Raw genomic sequence first — 27,666 nt, 5'->3', positions numbered from 1 at the left:
TTTCCTCACAAATTTCGAGGCCCCTGATTCCAAGTACACTAGCAGGATTGGGGTTATAAAAAACATCAACAATCTAGATGGCATTGCACAGGGGATAAGTTGTTATTCATGAGAAGGTAGAAATAATATTCTGAAGGTAAGATAAGGAATATTACTTTTCCATTGTGACTGACGCTCATCCAGTGATAAGGCTAATGACGAATGGTCTTATTTACCATTAGTGATAAGCCCAGGGAATAAAAGTGAGAGTTGATGCTGACAACTCACCAGCTGCAAGATGGCAAAGCTTCTACTTGGAACAGGTAAGCCAGTATTACCAGTTATTACCTCTCATACTCTGGGACTCTTCGTTGTCAACCCAGCCTTAGGATTCAAAGAAGAAATAGAAAAAAGTCTAATTGTGAAGGAATTGATTCTTGGCTGAAATACCTGATGTTAGCTTATTGCTGGAAGTGTGCTGTCAAGTGCACTGCAAATGACTCATTGGATTATCCATCTCCTATTCCTCCACAAGATGCTCCGTGACAATGCTGTGCATTCGATTGCTCCAGCTGTGATGCAAAATGACATCAATGTGTAAGTATACTGGTTGAACAACCATTGTTAATTCTCAGACTTACCTGTTCCTGTTGTTAACTGACGGTGAACATAATGCAAGTAAATAGAGTTAGATTATAATGAGTGGTAGCCGCAATGCTGCAAGAAATCACATTGTGTGGAACACTTGCAATACCACAAATCTCAGGAGAATTAACTGGTTAAAATAGCAAAGGAATACCATACAACCAAATTGGTCAAGGGCAAAGTGATTTCCTGAGAAGTTTTCATTTGTAGGAATGTAGTCAGAAAGTCATTGGGCATTTCAATTTCTGTTCATTTCCCTGGATTACATTCATAATTAATTGAATAGAATAATCCAATAATCCTATTGAGAGTGTTTCTGTTCATAGAGAAAGTTACAGGAAATTGAGCAATGAGCAGAAGCAGTGGGGCTAAGTCCACTCTTTGAAAAAGCCAGCATAGTCAAAATGGGCGAAAAGGCCTTCTTTTAGTGCAGTAAGATTCTGTTATCCATCAATTATTGTGCTCGGCATGACAAATTGCGGAAATCCTAATGTTGCATTAATGGGCAATTGAAAATTGATCCATCTATAGCTTGATATGGTTGGTTTCTTAAACTAAATCGATTGATTTATGATTTATGACAACTTGAAAGAAGGTTTTACAGGAATTGTCATTTAAAAATATATGCCACTAGTTTCAGAAGCTTAGGTAGATGTACAAATTGAAAAGTTGGAGTTTCAGACAAAAATAGCAATTTGGTGTCTACTCATAATGAAATATTCTATTGTTTCATAAAATCATTCACTATAAAATTTAAACTATAACACACTTTACACCCTTTGAGCCTGTAGATTAAATGCACTAGTTATTCTAAAAAAATGTGCAGCAAAATTATGGTCACATGTAATCAATGCTAGGTTTTGTGTTTGCATTCAATACTTCAATTTAGAGAATATTTTACATTTATATAGCACCTTTAACATGGAAAAACACTCAATTTCTATAGAGCCACAAGGAGCATGAGTGCTGCATCGATGACGCAGGATTCGGATTGTACCCCATCCCCATTGCCCAAAATGTATTTCTCTTACAATGTAAATTAACTATGGGGACAGGACTAAGATGAGGGCTCTAGGTGATGAATTCAGTGTCTGTTGATGATCTCACAAAAGTGTAGTATAGTGTGAGGAACAGAGTTTGATCAAGGAAAGTTGTTACGGTCCCCAGCCATTTATACAATGGCAAAGTTGTGAATTCTTGAACCTTTAAGCATATTTCTATCATAATATTGATACTTATTCTATATTTTTCATTACAGCATTGACCTTGTTGGCATGCCTGGAACTGGGTAAGTTCTTGTGCTTTTAAAGCTTTTGCAAATTTCATGCAATGAGTAGAAACTCTGTGCTGATTGTCATTTGTCATCACTGACAGGCTCTGCCTACAGACTGGTTTGTTACTTTACAAACTGGGCTCAGTACAGACCAGGAGCAGGAAAGTACAAGCCAGAGAATGTGGACCCTTGCTTGTGCACACATCTGATCTATGCTTTTGCTGGAATGAAGAACAATCAAATCTCCACTTATGAATGGAATGATGCAACCCTTTACCATGAATTCAATGGCCTTAAAAACAAGTATAATCATTTTCTTAAATAACATTAATGTATCAGCGATACCTAGAATAGCTGAGGTTCTTGTTATACTTTGTTGTATATTGAGTCTTGGAGATTTCTAGTGTGCATACGGATTTGTGCTTCAAACAAAGTGCATTATGCACAGATCTGCGTGTATTGCAGATCATTGGGCTTTGGAGACAGATGCGAATTCCACAGCATCTAACAACACAGGAAGATACAGATGGCCTTTGCTTTTAAATGAATCTAACGAGCAAATCTTCAAGCTTCACCTGTTAAATATTTCACAATATTGATAGCCTGGACAGTGATACCCACATCCCTAAATGAATAAAGCAAGACGTTGCTTGTCTCTGTCGAGGACAAAGCAATTTACTTGATCCACACTCTTTCCATAATCATATCCACCAGTAATGCACAGTGATAGCACTAATCTAATAGAGCTGAGGTGGATGAGGGGCCAGCAGCTAGTCTTGGGTGAAACAGATTTTTTTCTAGCTAATCATTGAGAGGACTGAATTTATCATCTCCAACACTCATCCCTCACTTACCCACTAACTACATAATGACCACTGTTTCTGAATGAAACAAGTAGCTCAGTTACTCATGTTCTATTCAATCTGCAGTTGAGCTTCCAAGTCCATATTCTCTCCATCTCAAAAGCAGCCTCCTTCCACCTTTGTATTATTGATTAGCATCTCAAATGCTTCAATCCATTTTACACGTTCATCAATGCCTTTAACATCTTACGTCTCAATGGCACAAAAATTAGGCTCAGTCTCACTTTAAGAGTGGCAGGGGTTTGAAACTCAAGGTGTGCTGAAGCAACACAGCGTCTTCCTCAATGATACTGCCCAAATACATGGCCACCGCTACTGCAAGATATTCCTGCTCTATTAAAATTTATCACCAATGAAGAAAATAGTACTTACTTTGGGGCAGCAATGATTTTCAGCAGTTGCTGAAGTATTTATTGATGCATTCATTCATGTTCCTTATTCTAATAGAACAATTTGTTTAATTTAATAACAGAAATGGAAACCTTAAGACACTCCTGTCCATTGGAGGCTGGAACTTTGGAACTCAGAAGTAAGTTAAAAATATTTCTGTGATGGGTGACAAGTCATTCTTTTCCATTTGTGTGTAATGTTAAATAATCTGGGTGAAAGAGATGCTTATGAAACGATGACCATATAGTTTTACACAGATTAGTAGTTAATGAAAGTATTGTGATGATGTTGTATGTCTAAATTATAAACCAAACAATAGTTATGATGTGATGTCTATCCAAAAGAAATGATTGCATTATTTTTACAGTCATTCTTGAAGTTAATACACCTAATGAACATTGATTGAACTGAATATCAGCAGAAATGCACAACGGTAAAATCATACATTTCTATGTTGTAATTAGTCTCTTGATCCAGTTTGGAAGTTTAATAGGTACGGAACTCTTAAATATTCCTGGGACAATTGCAGAAAACAAAACGCACTTATTCTAATATTGGTCCATTCTACCCTCCTCCAGATTCACCACCATGGTTTCATCATCAGGAACTCGCCAAGTTTTCATTAAGTCTGTGATTAGCTTCCCGCGCGGCTATGGATTTGATGGTTTGGATATTGATTGGGAATATCCTGGATCAAGAGGCAGTCCTCCACAAGACAAGCATCTCTACACCGTGTTAGTGCAGGTAGGACCACATGTATTTCAGAGGATGTTTATTTTACTCGCTAAAACAAAGTATCATTCAAACTTGGTTTGAAATGTGGATTTCCTTTCAAGATCTTCACCAAGGACAGACATACAAGGATAGGCCTTTGAGCTTCTACCACCTGCTCTGTGCCATTCAATAAAATAATTACCTGTTAACTAACGATAATAGAAGTTGATGTAAATTGCAGTTTCACAGACTTTCTTGAGCAGGAAAGTGCAATATTCAACCATGAAAAATATCAATTTAGACAGAAAAGTAGATAGATTGCAATCTCCTTACTTACCGTACTAAAATTATGTCTCCTCTGGTTCCTGTGTCCTAATGGTTATTCTGTCATGGAAACAAATCTGCCAACTGCCCAGTTGCGAACCATTTCCATTCTCTGCCCCCCCTCCCACCACTCCTCGGACAACATGTCCATCCTGAGCTTCCTGCATTGCCACAATGATGCCACCTGAAAGATACAGGAACAGCAACTTATATTTCGCTTGAGAACTCTACAGCCCAAGGATATCAATGTCGACTTCACAAGCTTCAAAATCTCTCCTCCTCCGTTTCACCCCTAAACCAGCCCAGCTGGTCCCTGACTCCCAAACCATTCCTCCCACCTCAAGACCCACCCACATCCCCTAACAACTAACCTCATCCCTCCTCCTTGACCTGTCCTTCCTCCCTTGACCGACCTACCCCTTCCCTAACTCCCCACCTACATTCACCCTCACTGGCTCTAACACCGCCTCTTTGACCTGTCTGTCTCCTCTCACCCTATCTTCTCCTTTATCCATCTTCTATCCGCCTCCCCCTCTCCCTATTTATTTCTGAATACCCTTTCCCTCCCCCCTTTCTGAAGAAGGGTCTAGGCCCGAAACATCAGCTTTCCTGCTCCTCTGATGCTGCTTGGCCTGCTGTGTTCATCCAGCTCTACACCTAGTTACCTCTGCCATCCTCACCTGTTCTGGACTAGGTGTGAGCCCAGACCCATAGCAATGTGGTTGGCTCTCAACTGCCCTCTAAGTAATAAACGCTAAAATAGCCAATGACTCCCACATGCTGTGAATGAATGAAAAAAAGGTTCCATTTAATTAGTCTAACATCTGGCCGTACTCTTTGATTGTATAGACTAATAATTGTCAATTGGATTCATTTTATAAAATCAGAAAATTCATTAGGCTGCGTTTGAAACTCTCCAGTTTGTGTATGGACCTGTTATAAAGTGAACCTTCCTTTATTTATGACTTCTAGGAATTGATGGCAGCATTTGAAGCTGAGGGAACAAGCACAGGAAGACCGAGACTGCTGCTGTCTGCTGCAGTTGCTGGTGGCAAGAGTAATATTGATTCTGGCTATGAGATTCCTGAGCTCGCAAAGTAAGCACCTATGTTCACCACACTGGCCTCGCCATGAAGCAAAGTCCTGAACCTTGCACTTCCTTGCTAGTCCAGGAAAAGTAATTACTTAGCAGTCAAACTATACAGAACCCAGTGAAGAATCTGAATAGGACTATTGCTTGTTTCAGACAAATGTAGGCCTCTAGCTTCAAAACTTGCTTGAACATTTTGCAGATCTGGTTTTAATAGCCCATGGCTAGTGTGTTTCACTAATTTCCCAATCTGTTTTTCAACACAATCTGGTGTAAATATAAAATAAACTCTCAAATTTTTAATGTACTGTGTCAATGCACAAAGGTGGCTCCGCAGTCTAACGTAAAATGTTAAGCTGGATGAACACGGCAGGCCAAGCAGCATCTTGGGAGCACAAAAGTTGATGTTTTGCGCCTAGACCTCAGCTTTTGTGCTCCTGAGATGCTGCTTGGCCTGCTGTGTTCATCCAGCTTCACACTTTGTTTTCTTGGATTCTCCAGCATCTGCAGTTCCCATTATCTCTGATCAGCAGTCTAACAGTCTGAGTTAGACACTACAAGTTCAATTTCCACTCTAGAACATTAACATCTTTTCTCAGCTTGAAACTCCAATACAATGTTCAGAGAATGCTGCACATCCATCTTCCAATTGTGAGGATAAAACGGATTCTGGCCTGCCTTATTACATGTTGGAAAACTCTCAAAGAAATTTGAAAGAAGAGTTTCCCTTGCGCCCTATCCAACATTCATTTATCTGCCCAACAGCACCAGGTCTCTTCCTTCATAACCTAACTGACCTGAGCCAACCTGCCTACATCTGGACCTCCCCATTAACCCACCATTGCAACCCGCCCGGCAGGTTGGACTGGAATCTGCCCTCTTTGCCATGCAAATCCTGATCAAAGCCCCAGCCCCACCTCCCATGAAGGTAGATGGTGGACCAATTGTCATTTATCCCAACGGTGACTGGATGTTGGAAGTTATCTATCAGCTGTGAAATGCTTTGGGGTATCATGAGATCATGAAACGTGCAATTTAATTGTCACATTTTGTTCCTTTTCCATAGCCAGAGCACATTTATTTATTAATCAATATTCCAACCATTTATTTTAGTAAACAGTCTCTCAGCATAACTCACATTTCCTCTCATACAGAGTCATTGACTTCTTCAATGTGATGACATATGATTTCTATGGGGCCTGGAGCCATACCACTGGAGAAAATAGCCCTCTGTATGCTCTCTCAAATTCCCAGAGTGCTCTCAACTTGGAGTTTAATGTGGTACGTACTCATGAAAACCAAATCAATATTTCTTCTGATAAAGTGCTCCCAGAATATATTTCCATGATTTTCTCTTTCTGCAGAACTTTGCAATGAATTACTGGAAAGAAAACGGAGCTCCCGCAGAGAAACTGAATGTTGGATTCCCAACATATGGCCACACCTTCAGACTGAGCTCATCCGACACTGCAGTTGGAGCCCCAGCATCAGGTGCTGGACCAGCTGGGGAGTACACGAGACAAGCTGGATTCTTGGCATATTATGAGGTATTGACACTGATTAAGCTTCATTATTCTGTAATATTTATATTTACAAATGCTAACTACGTGAGGACTGAATTCCACCCTCCAAAATGACCAAAGATTTACTCTGAGAATATCCACACCACCTTGACCGCACAAATTCCCTGAGCTGGATTAAGTATCACCTGGTGAAGTCTCTTACAAGCAATTTCTTCCCTAATGTCAATGCTCAACTTGACACAGCTTCTTTGCCAGTGTAACAGGAGCTTGGACACCTGTTAGCATCCTCTGATGTAACAGATATGATGGCACACTCTTCGTCATTAGAAAGTGTCCAACTGTCTTACTCTAGCAACTGTGATTAGTGCTGGAAAATACACAGACTTTAAGGGGGATAGATTCCTCTGTGTCGTAAACTCAGCAAGGCTCCTGAGATAGCACTTACCAAAACAATGTCCTGCACTGTCAAGAGAGACAAAGGCAACAGAGACATGAGTGCAATAACACATACGCATTCCCCTCCAAGGCATACACCATCCTGTCTTGCAACAGTATTGCCATTCCTTCAACATTGCTAGGTGATAATCCTGGAACTCTGTTCCTGACAGTGTTATGGGTGTCCCTGCATCACATGGAGTGAACCTGTTCAACGAGGCAGCTCCACATCACCAGGAGGGCCTTTAAGGATGTGTAGTAAAAGCAGGTTTCCCAAAAATGCCCACATCCTGAGAGTGAATTTTAAAAATGTGCTCACTACAGCAAATTTCATTCTACCTTATACAATAGTCAGGGTCAATCCTTCACAGTTTGTTCACTGAACAGTTGCATGTTTCTACTGGAAAGGCAAGGAAGCTGCTGTTGAGGTTAGCTCTGAAATCAATGTCTTTACCATGTTTGTGAATAAAGCTTAGATACAACTTCATCTTTTCCAGTGCCCCAGCTTTGGAACGCACATCTTTTAATGAAATGACAAATCAAGGATTGCTAATTATGAAATAAGATGTTTTCAACAGCAAAAAGAAGAGTGCCTCCTATTTGCAATATGTAATTGCTAGAAGATAAAATCGGCAAAGAAATGTGAAGGTAAAGGATTGTCACTGAGGATTTTTGTACTAATATCTCTCTTCTGTCAGATCTGCACATTTTTGCAAAGTGCCACTGTGAAATGGGATGCTTCACAGATGGTTCCATATGCCTACAAAGGAAATGAATGAGTTGGATATGACAATGTGCAAAGCTTTAAGGACAAGGTATTTTTGATAAGTTGTATACACTTTTTATTTATTGTTTTGTTACAGTATGTGTGTTGTAATATATGACTAATTCATCATTGTGATGTTGAACAATGGAATAAGTTGAACTTATTTCGGGGCGACACGGTGGCTCAATGGTTAACACTGCAGCCTCACAGTGCCAGGGACCCGGGTTCGATTCCAGCCTTGGGTGACTGTCTGTGGGGAGTTTGCACATTCTCCCCGTGTCTGTGTGGGTTTCCTCCAGGTGCTCCGGTTTCCTCCCACAATCCAAAGATGTGCAGGCTAGGTGGAATGGCCATTCTAAATTGCCCGTAGTGTTCAGGGATGAATGGGTTATAGGGGGATGGGTCTGGGCCTGGGTGGATGCTTCAAGGGGCGGTGTGGACTTGTTGGGCCAAAGGGCCTGTTTCCATACTATAGGGAATCTAATCTAATAAAAACTTCATACCATTCGAGAAAGGAAGTTAGTGCAGGTGCTTTGTATAAAGCTAATACTTTGTATGTCTTGAGTCTCAGCCTAGATGATGAGGCCAAGTGAAAATTGTAAACAATTTGTCTTGCAAACAAGGACTTGTGAAATGAATTTGTAAACAATGTCTTCCAGATTGAGTGGCTGAAAAAGAACAACTATGGAGGAGCTATGGTGTGGGATCTTGCTCTGGATGACTTCTCCGGTGCTTTCTGCCACCAGGGGCCTTATCCTCTCATCAATACACTGCACACAGGGCTTGGAATCTCTCAAGGTAATTCGCGGGGTTTTTTACATTGAAATCTTTTTACTAGCTGCTGTCACGGAGTCAGCAATCATCAATGAGCAAAATAGTATCGAATTGTACTTAAGTAAATTGTAGATGTGCAATGATTGATTGTCATTTAAAGGGGCAATATATTGTCATACTAGTTTATCAAGTTTATCTATATTATGTGAAATCAATACCATTTACCATGCATTTTGTGTAATTGGATGCAAAATAAAATTATAATGTAATTACAATTCAAAATTTGCACTCCCAGCACAGAATTGATAATGCCACAAAATTTCCTCAGCAGCTCTGAGTAAATTGATTGTGCAAACAGTTTTCTCATGTACACAATAGGAGTTGTGTTCTACCAAAAGATTTTCAATGACCATCATTCTTTGATTGGCTATATTTATCTTTGTTACCGATTTTGAAGCAAGCGATGAATCAATGAATTTTGTTTCTTTCTAGCTTGTGTTCCATCTAAAACAACGCTGCGACCAGCTGTTCCTCCTACACAGGCTCCCAGAGGCGGTGGCAGCAGTGGCAGTGGGTTTTGCGCTGGTAAAGCTAACGGTGTCTACGCTGATCCAAAAGCCAGGAACAGGTTTTACCAGTGTGTGAATGGAGTGACCTACCTGAAGCATTGCGCTACCGGACTCGTCTTTGACCCTTCCTGTGACTGTTGCAACTGGGCATAAGTAGAAGGTAAAGATTCTTACTAATCAGTGACAGCTGAAAGCAGACATTCTGTGTAAGTCAGTGGTAATGGGAACTGCAGATGCTGCAGAATCCAAGATAACAAAGTGTGGAGCTGGATGAACGCAACAGGCCAAGCAGCATCTCAGGAGCACAAAAGCTGACATTTCGGGCCTAGACCCTTCAGAGAGGATGAAGGGTCTAGGCCCAAAACGTCAGCTTTTGTGCTCCTGAGATGCTGCTTGGCCTGCTGTGTTCATCCAGCTCCGCACTTTGTTATTCTGTGTAAATCAATCATGTGCAGTTGGTGTAAAATGCTAGCACAGCCTTTTTTGGGAGCCCAAAGTAAAATACTGAAAGCAGTTTGAAGTACATGGACAAAATTTGACATGACTTTCTAGATTTGCAATGTCAAGAAATCCTGAAAAGCTACAGGACAAATGATGATATCTTCATTTTCCTTTGGGTTAAAATGGATGGTATGTTCTAAAAGCTGGTGTTATTTCCATTTGTTTGTGAAGTGTGAGTGTTGTTAGGAAGGCCAACATTTACAGCCCACCCTTACCATGAAGGAGGTGGGAGTGATTTGCTGCCTTGAACTGCTGCAGTCCCTGAGACAGTGTCCCACTATCAGGGATGTTTGCAATTCTATTTTCACACAATAAAGTGATAACATTTTTGTCCAGCCCATTTGCTTTTAAATATGTTTCAGAAGCTGATTGTGGAATTGGACAGTTGCTGGGAATGAGGTTTTGTTTTCCCAGGAAGAAGAGAAATGATAAAGCAAGAAAATAATTATTATTTTAAAAAATAGCCCTTCTGTATGCTGCTTTCGATATTGAAATGATATTGAAATACTGTTTTTGAATGGGTGAATACTATTATACTCTATTTTTCAGGTTTGCCATGAATCTTCGTTGGGCATTAGTGAAGCTGTACTGGTCTTTAGTGTAATTACTGAAATAATGTACCACCTCTAATTTGTCTCAACTGAAGATATAAATTGCAGTTTAAACACCAAAATAAAATCATTGAGTCATATAGAAAACAGACTACTTGGTACATTTAAAAAAAAATGTACGACAAACAACAATTTCAAATACAAGGAATTAGTTTCATGAATTTGGTTTTTATATAACAGTTCAATACAGAAATAGTCACTCAAATTCTGACACAACCTCACAGTACAATACTTCCATATCTCCAGGCATTCTCACACTTCATTGGAAGTAAACATAGTCCACCTGAAGTTTGGTAGCCTACATTGGTTTGACATTTGTTTTCACATAAGAAATGCACAAATAATTTTCATAGCAGATTATTATTTGTTTTAGAGACTTGTGTTTTTATTGACCACTTTCTGAACACGCTGCGGTCAGTTTGAGTTGCATCTGGCTGTGGGGAATATTTTTATTCATTCATGGATTGTGATTGGGAAAGATGATGATGAGCTGCCTTCTTAGAGTGTTGCTGCCCATGGAGTGTAGTTACACCCCCATTACTGTTAGGGAGGGACATCAAGGAGTTTGAACCAGTAATTGAAGGAGTGGTTATTGGGTTCTACATGAGAATGCTTTGTAACATGGGCTTGAAGTTGGAGGTGACGCTATTCACTTGCACTTGCTCTCCTTGCCCATCTGGTTGATAGAGCTTGTGGATCATAAATCACTGTCAATGAAGGCTTGGCAAGTTGCATCTTGAGGGTGCACCTGTTTGCCATTGTGTGCCAATGATGGGATTTGTTATGTACTGGACCGTATTGAGTTTCTCAAGTGTTGTGGATTTGCAACAAAGGTTTTGGTGGTGTTTCCTCTTGCCTGGGTATAGGAAATAGGGCCAGATTACAGATTGTTGTTCTTATGTTATTTATCTATCCCTGCACCTAAATGATTCCCTGTGGATGTGAAAAGACATGAGACAAATGGAATTAAAAATGATTTAAAATGTTCACTGCAAATGTAGTACATATAAAGGCCCTAAGACACAGGAGCAGAAGTAAGCAATTCAGCCCATCAAGTCTACTCTACCACTCAATGAGATAATAACTGATCTGATAATTCTCAACTACTCTTTCTGCCATTTCCCTACAACACTTGATTTCCTGACTGATTAAAAATCTGTTTATTCTCAGTCTTCAATACACTTAATGTCCCAGCCACAACAGCCGTCTGTCATAAAGAATTCCACACATTCACTAACCTCAGAGAGAAGAAATTCCACCTCATCAACATTTAAAATGTGTGAGTCTTTATTCTGAGAATACACTCTCTGGTCCTAGAGTCTCCCACAAGGTGAAACAACACTTTGGCATCTACCCGTCAAGTCTTTGTAGAATCTTCTATTTTTCAATAAGGTCCCTTCTCATTCTTCTACATTCCATTGTGTACAGACCCAACCTACTCAACCAGCCTTGATAAGACAGTCTACTTTGGAAAGAGGAGAAGGCAGAGTGGAGATGGATGGCATTGAGAAGAAATCCATTAGGAAGCCTCTCCAACCCAAAATGTTAACTTTGTTTCACTCTCTGCATATGCTGTCAGACCTGCTGAATTTGTCCAGCACCAAGTGCTTTTGTTTCAAATTGTACTGATGAGTTCATGGTACCTTTCATGTTTAGCATTCTGATACTGAAAGAGTAGACAGTGGATACAGGGAAATGAGGCAGTTTGAACAACTCAAGCACTGTCATTGTTGACAGTTATGTAGTTTGAGAAGCTCTGTGCTCTTGTATTCAATGCTTCAGTTAATAAAGTATCCTGTATATCACCACCCTATCTTGTTGACTTTCCATCTTCAGGGATTTGTGACATACAGCTCAATGTCCATCTACACTTCTCAGTAGCTTTTACACATTGTTCTACATCAGTATTCAGTAGTTATCATGTGTTTCAACTACAAAACATACCACAGCAATACACCAAGTCTTGTTGACAATGAATTTCCAAAGCTGTGAGCTCTAACAATGAAAGGACCAGGAGAGTAGATGGAAGCGGTTAGCACCAGCTCCATCTTACTCTCTAACTCAGAAAGCATCTTAGTTTAGACCATGATCTCCATTTTTATGTGCTTCTTTTTTTCTCTCTACACTTGACTGGTCCATTGATACCTTTGTTAGAAAACAGCCTCCTGTCTCCATATCAACTACAGTCAATTTTTATATCATTGACGAACCTCTGCAATTGACCCAATTTTGGATCCAACTTGTTTTTTTTTAACCTTTGGCCCCATGGGCTCTTACTGGTCTGACCAATCAGTCACATGGGTCCTTGTCCACAAATTAGGTTGGGCTGACTAAACTGTGATTACTCATTCCATCCCTTCCTCCCTTTTAAACGACAATGCAAGTGTAGCAGGTTTTACATCCAACAGAAATACATCTATTGGCAAAGAGGATTGGCAAACGGATTCCCTATTTCCTAACTTGCTTCTCCTAACAGATTGGGAGACATCTCACTTGGACCTTATCCATAGAGTCATGGAGATTTACAGCAGCGAAAAAGATCAAAGAACAAAGAACAACGAAACCCACAGCACAGGAACAGGCCCTTCGGCCCTCCAAGCCTGCGCCGATCAAGATCCTCTATCTAAACTGTCATCTATTTTCTAACGATCTGTGTCCATTTGCTCCCTGCCCATCCATGTACCTGTCCGAATATATCTTAAAAGAAGCTAATGTGACTGCGTCTACCACCTCTGCTGGCAACGCGTTCCAGGCACCCACCACCCTCTGTGTAATGAACTTGCCACGCATATCTCCCTTAAATTTTCTTCCTCTCACTTTGAACTCATGACTCCTAGTACTTGAGTCCCCCACTCTGGGAAAAAGTTTTTTCTATCCACCCTGTCCAAACCCCTCATGATTTTGTAGACCTCAATCGGGTCCCCCCTCAATCTCCGTCTTTCTAATGAAAATAACCCTAATCTACTCAACCTCTCTTCATAGCTAGCACCCTCCATACCAGGCAACATCCTGGTAAACCTCCTCTGCACCCTCTCCAAAGCATCCACATCTTTTTGATAATGTGGCGACAACTATACAACTATACAACTGCAACATGGCCTGCCAACTCTTGTACTCAATACCCCGCCCAATGAAGGAAAGCATGCCATATGCCTTTTTGACCACCCTATTGACCTGCATTGTCACCTTCAGGGAACAATGGACCTGAACACCCAGATTTCTCTGTTCATCAATTTTCCCTGGGACTTTTCCATTTACCGTATAGTTCGCCCTTGAATTTGATCTTCCAAAATGCATCACCTCGCATTTGCCCGGATTGAACTCCATCTGCCATTTAATGTCCAACTCTCCAGTCTATCTATATTCTTCTATAATCTCTGACAGTCCCCTTCACTATCAGCTACTCCACCAATCTTAGTGTCATCAGCAAACTTGCTGATCAAACCACCTACACCTTCCTCCAGATCGTTTACATTTATCACAAACAACAGTGGTCCCAGCACAGATCCCTGTGGAACACCACTGGTCACAGGTCTCCAATTTGAGAAACTCCCTTCTACTACTATTCTCTGTCTCCTGTAGCCTAGCCAGTTTTTTATCCATCTAGCTTGCACATCCTGGACCCCATGTGACTTCACTTTCTCCATCAGTCTGCCATGGGGAACCTTATCAAACACCTTACTGAAGCCCATGTATATGACATCTGTCACCTTTTCCTCATCAATCAATTTTGTCACGTTCTCAAAGAATTTTATTAAGTTGGTAAGACATGACCTTCCCTGCACAAAACCATGATGTCTATCACTGATAAGCCCATTTTCTTCCAAATGGGAAGAGATCCTATCTCTCAGTATCTTCTCCAGTAGCTTCCCTACCACTGACGTCAGGCTCACCGGTCGATAATTACCTGGATTATCCTTCCTGCCCTTCTTAAACAAGGGGACAACATTAGCAAGTCTCTAGTCCTCTGGGACCTCACCCGTGTCTAAGGACACTGCAAAGATATCTGTTAAGACCCCGGCTATTTCCTCTCTCGCTTCCCTCATTAACCTGGGATAGATCCCATCCGGACCTGGGGACTTGTCCACCTTACTGTCTTTTAGGATACCTAACACTTCCTCCTTCCTTATGTCAACTTGACCTAGAGTAAGCAAACATCTATCCATAACCTCAACATCCATCATGTCCCTCTCCTTGGTGAATACCAATGCAAAAGTACTCGTTAAGAATATCACCCATTTTCTCTGAATCAGCGCATAACTTTCCTTCTTTGTCCTTAAGTGGGCCAATCCTTATTCTAGTTACCCTCTTGCTCTTTATATATGAATAAAAGGCTTTGGGATTTTCCTTAACCATGTTTGCCAGCAATATCTCATGTCCTCTCTTAGCCCTCTTCATCCCTCGTTTCAGATTCGCTCTACGTTCCAGATATTCTTGCAAAGCTTCATCTGTCTTCAGTCGCCTAGACCTCATGTATGCTTCCTTTTTTCTCTTGGCTAGTCTCACAATTTCACTTGTCATCCATGGCTCCCTAATCTTGCCTTTTCTATTCCTCATTTTCACAGGAACATGTCTCTCCTGCATGCTAATCAACCTCTCCTTTAAAAGCCTCCCACATATCAAATGTGGATTTACCTTCAAACAGTTTCTCCCAATCTACGTTCCTCAGATCCTGCCGAATCCTGATATAGTCAGCCTTCCCGCAGTTTAGTACGCTTCCTTCAGGACCACTCCTATCCTTGTCCATGAGTATTGTAAAACTTACGGAATTGTGGTCACTATTTCCAAAGTAGTCCCCTACTGTAATATCAACCATCTGGCCGGGTTCATTCCCCAGCACCAGGTCCAGTATGGCCCCTTCCCGAGTTGGACCACATACATACTGCTCTAGAAAACCCTCCTGGACACACCTTACAAATTCTGCTCCGTCTTGACCCCTAACACTGAGTGAATCCCAGTCAATGTTGGGAAAATTAAAATCTCCCATCACCACCACCCTGTTTCTCCTACACCTTTCCATTATCTGTTTACATATTTGTACCTCTATCTCACGCTCGCAGTTGGGAAGCCTGTAGTACAGCCGCAACATTGTTACTGCATTCTTCCTATTTCTGAGTTCTACCCATATTGCCTCACTGCTTGAGTCCTCCATGGGCCCCTCCTTCAGTGTGGCTGTGATATCGTCTTTGACCATTACTGCAACTCCTCCACCCCTTTTACCTCCCTCTCTATCCCGCGTGAAGCATCGATATCCTGGGACAATTAGTTGCCAATCATGCCTTTCCCTCAACCAAGTCTCAGTAATAGCAATAACATCATACCTCCAGGTACCGATCCAAGCCCTAAGTTCATCTGCCTTGTCTACTACACTTCTTGCATTAAAACAAATCCACTTCAGACCACCTGTCCCTTTGTGTTCATCATCTGGGGTGGCACGGTGGCTCAGTGGTTAGCACTGCAGCCTCACAGCACCAGGGAACCCGGGTTCGATTCCAGCCTCGGGCGACTGTCTGTGTGGAGTTTGCACATTCTCCCCGTGTCTGCGTGGGTTTCCTCCGGGTGCTCCGGTTTCCTCCCACAGTCCAAAGATGTGCAGGCTAGGTGGATCGGCCATGCTAAATTGCCTGTAGTGTTCAGGGGGTGTGTGGGTTATAGGGGAATGAGTCTAGGTGGGATGCTTCAAGGGGTGGTGTGGACTTGTTGGGCCGAAGGGCCTGTTTCCACACTGTAGGGAGTCTAATCTGCTCCCCGACTACTATTCCCTTTAGTCACACTGACTCCATTATCTAGTTCCCTCCAGGCTTTCATTTCTACCTCTTTTCTGTCCAATATTTGGTTCCCATCCCCCTGCCACATTAGTTTAAACCCTCCCCCACTGCATTAGCAAAAGCACCCCCAAGGACATTAGTTCCAGTCCAGTTCATGTGTAGGCTGTCCAATTTGTAATAGTCCCACCTTCCCCAGAACAGGTTCCAATGTCCCAAAAGTCTGAACCCCTCCCTCCTACACCATCTCTCAAGCCACATATTCATCCTGGCTATTCTTTCATTTCTGCACTGACTAGCACATGGCACTGGTAGCAATCCTGAGATTACTATCTTTGAGGTCCTACTTTTTAAACTTGGCTCCTATCTCCCTAAATCCTGCTTGTAAGACCTCATCCCATTTTCTGCCTATATCGTTGGTGCCTATTTGCACCACGACAACTGGCTGTTTGCACTCCCCCTTCAGAATGTTCTGCAGTCGATCGGAGATATCCCTGACCCGTGCACCTGGGAGGCAACCTACCATTCGGGAGTCCCGTTTTCGACCGCAGAAACGCCTATCTGCTCCTCTTACAATTGAATCCCCAATGACTATCGCCCTTCCACTCTTTTTCCCGCCCTTCTGTACAGCAGAGCCAGTCACGGTGTCATGAACCTGGCTACTACTGCCTTCCTCTGGTGAGCCATCTCCCCCAACAGTATCCAAAACGGAATACCTGTTTTGGAGGGAGATGACCGCTGGCAGTTTATTCTATACACGCACAACCCTGTTTGTGAAAGTTGTCCACCAGGTCCGTGTTAAAGTGGCAAAAAAAAACGTTACCTTCCTGCTCTTCCTCTGCCTTTTGGTCACCTATTCGCTATCTCCCTCAGTGATCCTAATCTCCGGTTTGACCAAATTGCTAAACGTGCTACCCACGACACCCTCAGCATCGCATATGCTCCAAAGTGAGTCCATCCGCAGCTCCAGAGCCGTCATGCAGTCTAACTGCAGCTGGACACACTTACCACACGTGAAGGAGTCAGGGGCATCAGCACTGTCCCTGAGCTCCCACATTGAGCAAGAGGAGCACAACACAGGTGCGAGATCTCCTGACATTATTAAACTTAACTTAGATAAAAGGTTTTTGGCAATCACACCGTATATATAAAGAAACGTGAAATAGAAAAAGCCTTACCTTATCTACACACCACCGAGTCTTTTTTGTGGTTAGAGGAGGAGGTGGGTGGGAGACACTACACGTGTAGTGTCACGGGTTCAGCCGCTGCCCAAATAAATGCAGACCGCTCCCGCTCGAGGAAAGCTTTTTAAAGTGGCAAAAAAAAATTACCTTCCCAGCAACCTCCTGGTGCTCTCTCTGTCTGGCTCTCCCACTTCCTCGTGAAAATGATCTTTCACTTTAATTCACTCATGCTGATCATATATCCTAAGTTAACCTAGTCCCATTTGCCAGCATTTGGTCCAATTCCCTGTCAACCCTGGTGTAGAGCTGGATGAACTTTACACCCTGTTATCTAGGATTCTCCAGCATTCGCAGTTCCTATTATTCCCGTAAACCCTCCCTATTCATATACTTGTCCACACACTTTTAAAATGTTGTTATTGTACCAACCTCTATAGCTTCTACTGGCAGTTTATTCTATACACGCACAACTCTGTTTGTGAAAGTTGTCCACCAGGTCCACGTTAAATCTTTAGCCTCTCACCTTAACCCTAGGCTCTCTAGTTTTGGACTCCCCTAACCTTGGGAAAAGACCTTGACTGTCAAGCTTCTCATGATTTTATGACCCTCTGTTAGGTCATCCCCTTAGCCTGCAAGGCTCCAGGAAAAATGCCCCCCACCTATTCAGCCTTTCACTATAGTTCAAACCCTCCAACATCAGCAACATTCTTGAAAACATTTTCTGAACCTTCTCAAGTTTCACAACATCTTTCCTACAGCAGGGAGACCAGAACTGAACACAGTATTCCAAAAGTGGCCTAAGCAACATCATTTACAGCCACAACACGACCTCCCAGGTCCTATACTCAAAGCACTGACCAATAAAGGCAAATGAACCAAACATCTTCTTCACTATCCTTTCGAGCCGTGAACCTGAACTTGAAGCCCAAGGTCTTATTGTTTGAGCATACTCACCAGGACCCTGCCATTAAGCATATAAGTCCTGCCCTGATTTGTTCAACCAAAATGTAGCACCTTATATTTATCTGGATTAAAATCCACCCACTAGTCCTTGGCCCATCAGCCCATCTGATCATGGTCCTGTTGTACTCTGAAATAAACTTCATCTCTGTCCACTACACAATCAATTTTGGTGCCATCTGCAAATTTACTAACCATGCCTCCTATATTCATATCCAAATCATTTATATAAATGAAAAAAAATCTTTGCACACAGCACTGTTCCCTATGATATGCTGCTGATCACAGGCCATTCTCAAACCCTTTCATATTTCCTCTCTCACTGTGTTTATACCATCCATTATTTCAGGTACTTCTTCCTAATTAAGAAACACTGCTTTGTCCTCCTCTTTTGCTAGAATGCATGACCAGTATTCAGAGATAGCAGGAGCTGCAGATGCTGGAGAATCTCAGATAACAAGATGTAGAGCTGGATGAACACAGCAGGCCAAGCAGCATCAAAGGAGGAAGAAGGCTGATGTTTCAGGCCTAGACCTTTCTTCAGAAAAAGGGCCTGAAGAAGGGTCTAGATCTGAAACGTCAGCCTTCCTGCTCGTTTGATGCTGCTTGGCCTGCTGTGTTCAACCAGCTCTACATCTTGTTATCTCATGACCAGTATTCATTCAGATGAAGTGTCATATTTTCAATCGCTCCACAAAAGTTACTTTTTGGTTCAAACCACTCTCAATTTTTATATAATCACAAAGTACTTTTTGTTTTCCTTCATTTTCCTCATCAAGTATTTTGATGCCCTCTCACTGATTTCCTAATTTCCTTTCTAATTTCACAGTTGCACTTTCTTTGTTTCTTCGGCTCGTTTTACTGCATTAAGCTCTTGGTACCTTTTCAGGCTTCCATTTGGTTCAGCCTTAACCTCGTGTCAGAAAAAGTGTGTGCGGATTTGGGGCCCACCCTTTTGTTCATGGGAACACATTTGTTCTGCTTTTTTCCTCTTTCCTCTTTGAATGCTCCCCCACCACTGCTCTGACTGTGGTTTACCTTCAAGTAGCTGCCTTCAGTGCACTGTTGTTAAACCTTATCATTGCTTTGTAAAATTGCCCTTTCCATAATTCAGAATGTTCTCACCCTTTTTACTGTATTTTGTGTTATTTAATAATAGTAAACATGTCCAAATTTATTACATAGATTTGGTTGGTGCATAAGAATTTCTCTGCTGTATGGGTAAGGCATAGACAGGTGAAGAACTGAAACATGACAGCACCATTACAGTTGAGAATTTGTGATTCCAGTGGACATTGTTTTTTTGACAAATGTTGCCATGAGAATTTTGGATGTAAAATATCGGTACACTCGTTGCAAATGGACATGAAGTTTTGGAAGTGGAAAGGGCTTTCACATGCAATGTTTGTTAATGCACTATTCTGCAGCACTAGGTTGCAATTCACATTTAGTTGGATTACATTTAATGATTCATACAAACTGTTCATTCTAAGGAATATACTCAATATGTTGATCAATGGGTAATCTACTTTGAATGTGTACAGCCCCACTGGATCTTCATGTCTAGAATCCACCTCAAACAGCAACAGAACATGGCATTTTGAAGTGCTGAGCATTGAAAAGTTTAAGTGGCCTGAGAGTATTACCAAATAAAAATGCATTATTGTTTCAGATAGTGAAAATAAAAATATCGACCCCTTCTTTACCTATTTACATAAAGGAGATTGCACAACAAGACCTAACAATCCAATTAAAATATAAATCCTGTGTTATGAAACATTCCAAACTGCTCAACTGTTCCCAGTCCTCAGGTCACCTGCTTTTCATGCCAATTTGTGTGCCTCTTTTTTAAAATTTAATTCGATCTCAAATTTCCCTCACAAGCCGTGGTTTGGCCATTGTTCTCTTTGTGCTCTTGCACCAGATGGTAATAAACAATATTGGATTTCACCCTAAAGCCTATTGAATGGTTGGCATTACATATCCATTGTCATTCATTTCGGTAATATTTTCCAAGCTGTCAGAGTCAACTCATGCCTCCTAGCGTTGTGGTTTCCCTGAGTGAGTTTTAAAATTTTACACTCAGAATCAACTACTTTACTCTTCACCTTGATGAAGCATTCTATCATTTTATGGTAAGATGGTGGCACAGCTAGATGCTCCTGCTGGAGCTTCTCTGCTCCACCTATTCTTTATTCTTTCTTTTTCTTCCTTTTCCCTTTTTTTCCCTCCTTTGTTGTCTTTTCTTTGACTCATGACTTCGGATACTGCGCTGGAGGAGAAGAGAAGAGCTGGTGAGCTCCTGAGGCAAATCTTGCAGCTGCAGGGAAGCAGTCCCAGGATGGAGGTCAGCATGGGCATTCAATTCCCGGGTGGAGGGCAGAGAGTGGAATCGAGATCGGGAGCAGAGGCCAGCAATGGGAAGCAGTCCTGGAGGAGGCCAGCATAGGGAAGTGAGGCCTGGAGAAAACGTACCTTGGAGCAGCTGAAAGAAGGTGCAGAGTGGACCGGAGGCTTCAAACGGATGGAGAACTGTTGTTGGAGTGGGGTCTGGTGTGGACAGTTAGGCAACATGTGGAAGCCCCTGTGTTCAGTTACTACAATGTAATTTATTTGTAATTTGTGACTATCCTTTTAAATACACCTTATTTCTGCAAAGTAATGCAACTACTTTCTCATTCCTCTTTTGAATCTAAAATTTGTACCTGGATACTTTTGCCTCAGGTGGTGCCATAAGAGGTGAACTTATGGAACTTTTCACTGTACTTGTGCATGTCTGTACTTGAGTACACATGTCAAGAAAGGATATTCCTATTCTCTTCATCCCCAAGTTGTCTCCCATAACCACATTACCAATTAATCCTTTCTTGTTGCATAATACTAATCTGAGATGAAATGTTTTCCAGTTAGTTTCTAATCTAATCTAATGTTTCAGAAAACCAGGCCAATATGCACTACAAGATTTCTTGCTATGGTACTGTCATTAATTTGTTGTGACTAATCGTTATGCAGATTAAAGCCCTCCTCAATTACAGATATTCCTTTACTGCATGCATTTCTGATTTCCTGTTTAATGCCATTCCCAACATCATTAGGTGGTTTCTATTACCACCTCTCCCCCTGAATATATTGTTTGCCCTGATATTTCTCAATTCCACCCAGACGGATTCTACATTTTTGAGTTTATATCATTCCTTAATATTATATTTATATTGTCTTTAACCAGAAATGCAACTCCACTTCCTTTTCCCTTTTGTCTGTCCTTTCTAAAAACGCTGAATACCCCTGGATGTTCAGTTCCCATCCCTGCAGCCATGTCTCTATAATCCCAGTTGTATCATAATCATTCACATCAATTTGCACAATTAATTTACCCAATTTAATTTGAATGATCCATGCATGCAATCAGAAAGCCTTAAGGCTTGCCTTAATAAGGTTCCTTGCCCCTTTCCTGCTACTTTTACTGTAGCCCTGTTTGAATCTGGCCTTCGATTCCTCTGCCTATCACTCCTCTTATTTCCCCTTTTGTCTTTTGTTCTTATTCTTGATTGCCTTTCCTTTGACCTCTTATATCAGTTTCCGTTCCCATTTAGTTTAAACCCTCCCCAACCACTCTAGCAAATGCTGTCCCTACGGCATCAGTCTCAGTCTTGCCCAGTGTAACCCATTGTGTTTATACTGAACCCACCTCCTCCAGAACTCATCCCAGTGCTCCAGGAATCTGAAAACCTAGCCCTCACATGATCTCTTTAGCCAGGTGTTCATTTCAAAATATCCTGCTGTTTGTATTCTAACAGGCATGTTATACTGTTAATAATCCCAAGATCTCCATCTTTGAGGTTCTAATCTTCAGCTTGCTTCCTAACTCTGTATTCTGTTTTTAGGACCTATTTTTCCCTTTATCATCAGTACCAACGTGCACCATGGTCATTGGCTGTTCCTCCTCCCTCTCAAGGATGTCCTTTAATGGAAATTTTTGATCTGCAGCAAACAAGAACAATTACGCATACAGAATAAGTGGTAGCGGCAATACAACCTGCATGATATTTATCAAAATGTTTTCATGACAGCCACGTCATTGATGATGTCCTCAAGTGAGGAGCTAAGGAGTTTCAATGCACATAATGGTTAGTGCTGGACTGCTTTCCTTGCTTCATTGTTGTCTACAGCCCAATCTTGATGTTTTCCAACAGTGAAAATGACCTTTCGTCTGCGCTGTTTGTCACCGTTAGACTCAAAAAAGCTGCAACATTACTTCTACATTTGGGAAAGTCAATTATACCTTATCTTGTATGATAGGTTAATACAACTCCTGGTGACATAAATATCCTTTATCTGAATAACTTTCCATGATATAGGCTTTGAAGTAATTTATTTTTTCCAAATAGTTTAACATCGACATTGCCAGGATATTCTATCATTAAAGGCTTTACACTTAGCGACAGCTTCTTTTCTGAGGCATCTAAATTAACCAAAAATGAAAAATCATGTACAACATTTTTGTACATGACTGCTTTTTCTTCAAGTTGGTTTCAAGAGCACCATCATGTGAATGGAGAATTTCATTTGAAATTTCTGTCTTGGAGAAAATGTTCCAGCAGCACCATGTGTAGCCCCATCATTGACATTTTTTTTTCTTATTTTTCCTATCGTCTTACCTTTGTAGTCTAGATCAGGCACGTTTATTTTTCCAAAATAAATTGCACCAAAACTTTGTTGGATTTCTTTCAAGAAGTGAGAGAATGTGTGTCAAGCTTTGCACATCTACTAAGGGCTATTGTTGCATCGTGTAGAATTGTCCTAAATTTATATTACTGATCTAACAAAGGATTACAATGGTTTAACATGAACACAAACTCGACTCTTTCATTTTCTTCTATGGAATATCTGCTTTTCTTCTTGTATTGCCCTTTTCGCTGTCATCAGTATGGAAGTGTGTAAGAGCATCAACGGACTGAACCAGAACACTCTTACATCGTAAAAGTACCACCTAATAGAGGTGTTCCGGTATGGTGGAAACAGGACCTATAAATGTTTGCGTATGATCCGGTGCTTTGTCGCACAGAGGAGACTATGTATTCCTGTTGCACAGCAACAAACAATTTACCTCCTTTAAAAAGCAATCAATTGGTTCAAGGCAAACAAGATTCAATGACTGTCCAGCGCATGGAATATATAGAAATTTCTTATTTTTCCCTTGAAGTTTCTGCTGCATGTTATTTCACCATCCTGCCATGGCAGTGCATCACCGAAAACTTGTCCTCTGTCGACACTGAAGACCACTTTTCAGTCATTGTGTTGATAATGCAGCACCTTGCGAGCTGGACTTTCATCATCATGCTTTCTGAGTCCAAGGAAAGTTACAATGTGTCACTGAAACAATCACCATCAGTTGACACATTTCAACAACAAACAACACCAGTTAGCTGGCCAATATGTGATGACCTTCTGCAAATGTGACAGATAAATCGAAGCATTCTGCTTTCTAAAGTCATATAGAAGTAGAGCCTTCTGTTCAGGAATGAGTTGGATGAGTTCGTCAGCTTTTAATTTTGATAAGTATGACGGCTTCCCAGATGCATAGCTTCCAGGATATTTCATATGGCTGGCACGAAATGGATCAAACTTTGTGGTGGATTCTGACAAGTCAAGAATGTTCCTGTGTTGTGGCAACCAATAGTTTTCATATCGTTCCTTAACAGCTCAATTAAGTTCTGTTCTGTTTACATACATACAACTGCAAGAATATGTTCAAATGCATACAGCCAGCACATATTTCTATTTCCAGTTGTTCTTCCAGCTGTGAATCCAATTTTGACCCACGTTGCATGGTGGCTCAGTGGTTAGCACTGCTGCCTGACAGAATGAGGGACCTGGGTTTGAGTCCATCCTTGGGTGACTATCTGTGTGGAGTTTGCACATTGTCCCCGCACCTGTGTGGTTTTCCACCAGGTGCTTTGGTTTCCTCTCACAGTCCAAAGATCCACAAATGACCTGGAATGGCCATGCCAAATTGCCCATAGTGCTCAGGGATGTGTAGGTTAGGTGCATTGGCCATGGGAAATACAGGGTTACAGGTTTCGAATAAAGAGCTGAGTCTGGTTGGGGTGTCCTTCGAAAGGTGGGTGTGGACTTGCTGGGCCAAATGGCCTGCCTCCACAGTGTAGGGATTCTGCATAATGTAAGGAAAGCTTTTCTATGATTATCAGAATTCTCATATTTTTGAATTCAAAGAGGGTTTTACCAGTCATTAAACAAATTACTAGTGTCATGGCACAGTAATAAATACCCAAACGCTATTAGCCTTTCTACTTTTGTATTCACAACACAGTGAATTAGGAAAATTAAACCATTGAAGACCACCCATTCCCCCAACCACTCCCACCACCTCGATGTAGAGTAGAGAAAATCCAAACAACACAGTAAATTGATTGATATCTGCGCTTTAAGCCAGAAACATTTGTGTTCAGGCCCCATTCACACAAAAGACAGTCAGACAAACAAACATAGTGAAGGGATAAATAAAAAAAAACAAAAATAGCAAATTTACTTAAGTATCTATCATGATGTATTGTTCACAGGCATAAAAGTGCACTCCCTGGTCAGTTTTCTTGAGACATTGATCAATGTCACCTTCACAATTCACCCAGGCAATTGCAGAAATACTTCTAACTCAGCTTTCCACTCTTCGGGCTTTTGGAACCTGAGATAACAGATTAGGCAGGGAGTGTTCAAGCCTTCAAGCTGTCCCAGCAACAACCCAGAACCATCTCCCAGAAACCATAGTTGAAAAAAAATTTAATCCTGGTTCCAGCCTGATAGCTTGATTGATTTTCCCTGAGGTCTCAATTACCATTCAACATCTGCTAGAAAATAGGGTTCCTTCCAGAATTGCTGGAACCAGTTCCCAGGTATTGGCCTTGATAATACCTAACTTCTGTAATCTGTTTAACCACAATGCTCTTCCAAGGGTTCCTGTGCTTTTATAACTGAATTAATCAGGAATCAGTCTGGTATCAGACTCCAGGCATAATATCACAAACAAACAAAGCTGGTTTGGTCTTTTATTCTTTCCTTTTAGTTAAAACAGAGCTGTAATTCTGTTTCCACTCTGATAGTTTAATTGAACTCTCCTGAGGCCTCAATATCCATTCAATATCTGTGATCTGTTGTAACATAGGGACCCTTCCAGAACTGCTAGAACCAATTCCCAGGTATTCATCTGTTAACAGCGAACTTTTGTTGTTGTTTAAACACAATGTTCTTCTGAGCATCCTGGTGTCTTTTTATAATCTATGTAATCACAATTAGTCTGATATTAGCCTCCGGATCTAGTATCAAACAAAGATGCTGATTTGGTCTGTTCTTTTCCTTTTAAGCTGTATCAGAGTCCATAAGCAATTTCCAGCTCAAAATCCAAAATAAAAGAATAAAATTAAAAAATAATGAAAAACATCAGTAAGGTCTCTAACACAAGCCAGTGCCATCAATGAGGCTGAGAAGAGTTTGTTAATAAAGAAGGAAACATAACCAATTTTTGGAGAGTATATTATCCACTATCAGTTGTATTTTTCACCGTTAACCTTTGTGGAATGAGAATGACATTATGAATAAAAATTTCATTGATTTTTGAATTAGCATAATTGATTTCTCAAATGGCACATTTCATTGTTGAGATTCTGAATCTCCTTCCTGTATCCAGAATTAAGTATCATTATCAGTCACGACTTCCCAGAAAGTGAGGTTAATGGACCGATTGTACGTATTTTCTTCATCTGGGATTTCAGGATCTGTAACATTTCCCAGTGTGGTAGTCATATTAACATCTGTATTGCTGATCCTAGTGTAAGACATGGATACTTGTGGTTACTGTGCTGCTGGATGACGCTATTGATTATGAATTGCCTTCTTTATTACAATAAAACTGGCTACTTTTGGTCACTGTTTTAGGACCCCTTCTAATAGCTGCTTTTTTGATCTGGCACCTACTTTCAAATGTTCTCCTCATTTTTGATGCGTTTCTAAAATGATGAGAGAAATAAAGACTAGACAAGTATTTTGAGCATAAATCCTTAATGTTTACAAGTAGAATTATAAAATGTAATGGATTCCTTTCATTAACTTGTATTTACCTGGTGTCAAAGAGAGAGGGGAGAGCTTTTCATACTATTAGTTCTTGAATTTTTTTTGAAAAGAAAAACATTTTAACTTCCAAAAACAACTTCTAGAATCACAGAATCCTCACAGTGTGGAAGCAGGCCATTTGGCCCATTGAGTCTCTACCACCCCTCTGAATAAGATCCCACCCAGGCCCACCCTAACACTGTAACCCTGCATTTCCCATGGCTAATCTGCCTACCCTGTGCATCTGTGGACCCTACGTGCAATTTAGTGTGGCCAGTTCACCTGACATGCACATTTTTGGACTGTAGGAGAAAACCAGAGCACCCAGGCATGGGTAGAATGTGTACACTCCATACAGACAGTCACCCAAGGCTGGAATTAAACCCAGGTACATGGCACTGTGATGCAAAAGTGTTAACCACTAAGCCACCATGCCACCCTTATTTATTTACTGTTCGAAATTCGTTACTGTTAGAAAACCAAATAAAACACCTTTATTTAGTGATTGAAGAATCTAAACGAATCATGTGACTGTTGGATGTCAAGGGAATTCTGATCTATGACCTAAGTTTAAATTCCACCAGCTGCCGATCCCAATATTTCTGCAATATTAGTTCAGTGGCACTGTCACTACACCATTATCTCCCACTTTCTGGCTAAATATGTAACTTTGCTCTGAAGGATAAAATAGTTGTCCTATTGTGAAACATACACATTGGGAAGATTCAAAGTGTAAAGTAATTTATTTTAACTAGGGTCCTGCTCGTATTGTAGGATAAATGAATTTGGAATTGCCGAGCAGTTCACTTACAATATGCTAAGCTCTCACAGCGCATCATGATACTAACCAATAGCATGGCCCATACTTACAAAGCATAGAGTTTTCCTGCTGTTCTTGTGTTAGAGTAACACGGAGCGCTTGACCTTTCCCGTTTATGGTACAAAAGCAAACTTGGAATTGTAATGAAGGTCAGAAACGTAGGTGACTTTGAAGAGGACATGTTGTTATTCATGAGATGATGTAATAAATATTATGAAATTCAGGTAACTGTTGTTTTCTACAGTGACTGATTTTTTTCCACTGATAAAGCTAATGGCACAGGAATTTATTTACCATGAAAGAAAAACTCAGTGTATAAAAGTGACAGTTGATATCCATAACACACTGGCTGCAAG

At 41.0% G+C, this 27,666-nt stretch overlaps 1 protein-coding gene across 1 annotated transcript; it reads left to right on the top strand.

The window, feature by feature from the left end:
* The first annotated feature begins 277 nt into the window (after nt 1–277).
* On the top strand, nt 278–9,498 carry LOC125462817 (acidic mammalian chitinase-like). The gene is given in 11 exon segments (XM_048553228.1): nt 278–302; nt 1,883–1,912; nt 1,999–2,200; nt 3,233–3,289; nt 3,729–3,894; nt 5,161–5,285; nt 6,433–6,559; nt 6,643–6,825; nt 7,935–8,051; nt 8,662–8,800; nt 9,269–9,498. Coding segments are annotated over 11 exon segments (1,401 nt in total).
* Nucleotides 9,499–27,666: the final 18,168 nt, after the last annotated feature.

Source organism: Stegostoma tigrinum, chromosome 21, assembly GCF_030684315.1.
Source record: "Stegostoma tigrinum isolate sSteTig4 chromosome 21, sSteTig4.hap1, whole genome shotgun sequence".
Classification (NCBI taxonomy): Eukaryota; Metazoa; Chordata; class Chondrichthyes; order Orectolobiformes; family Stegostomatidae; genus Stegostoma; species Stegostoma tigrinum.
Note: the sequence above shows the minus strand (reverse complement) of the source record. Positions and strands in the feature narration are given on the sequence as shown.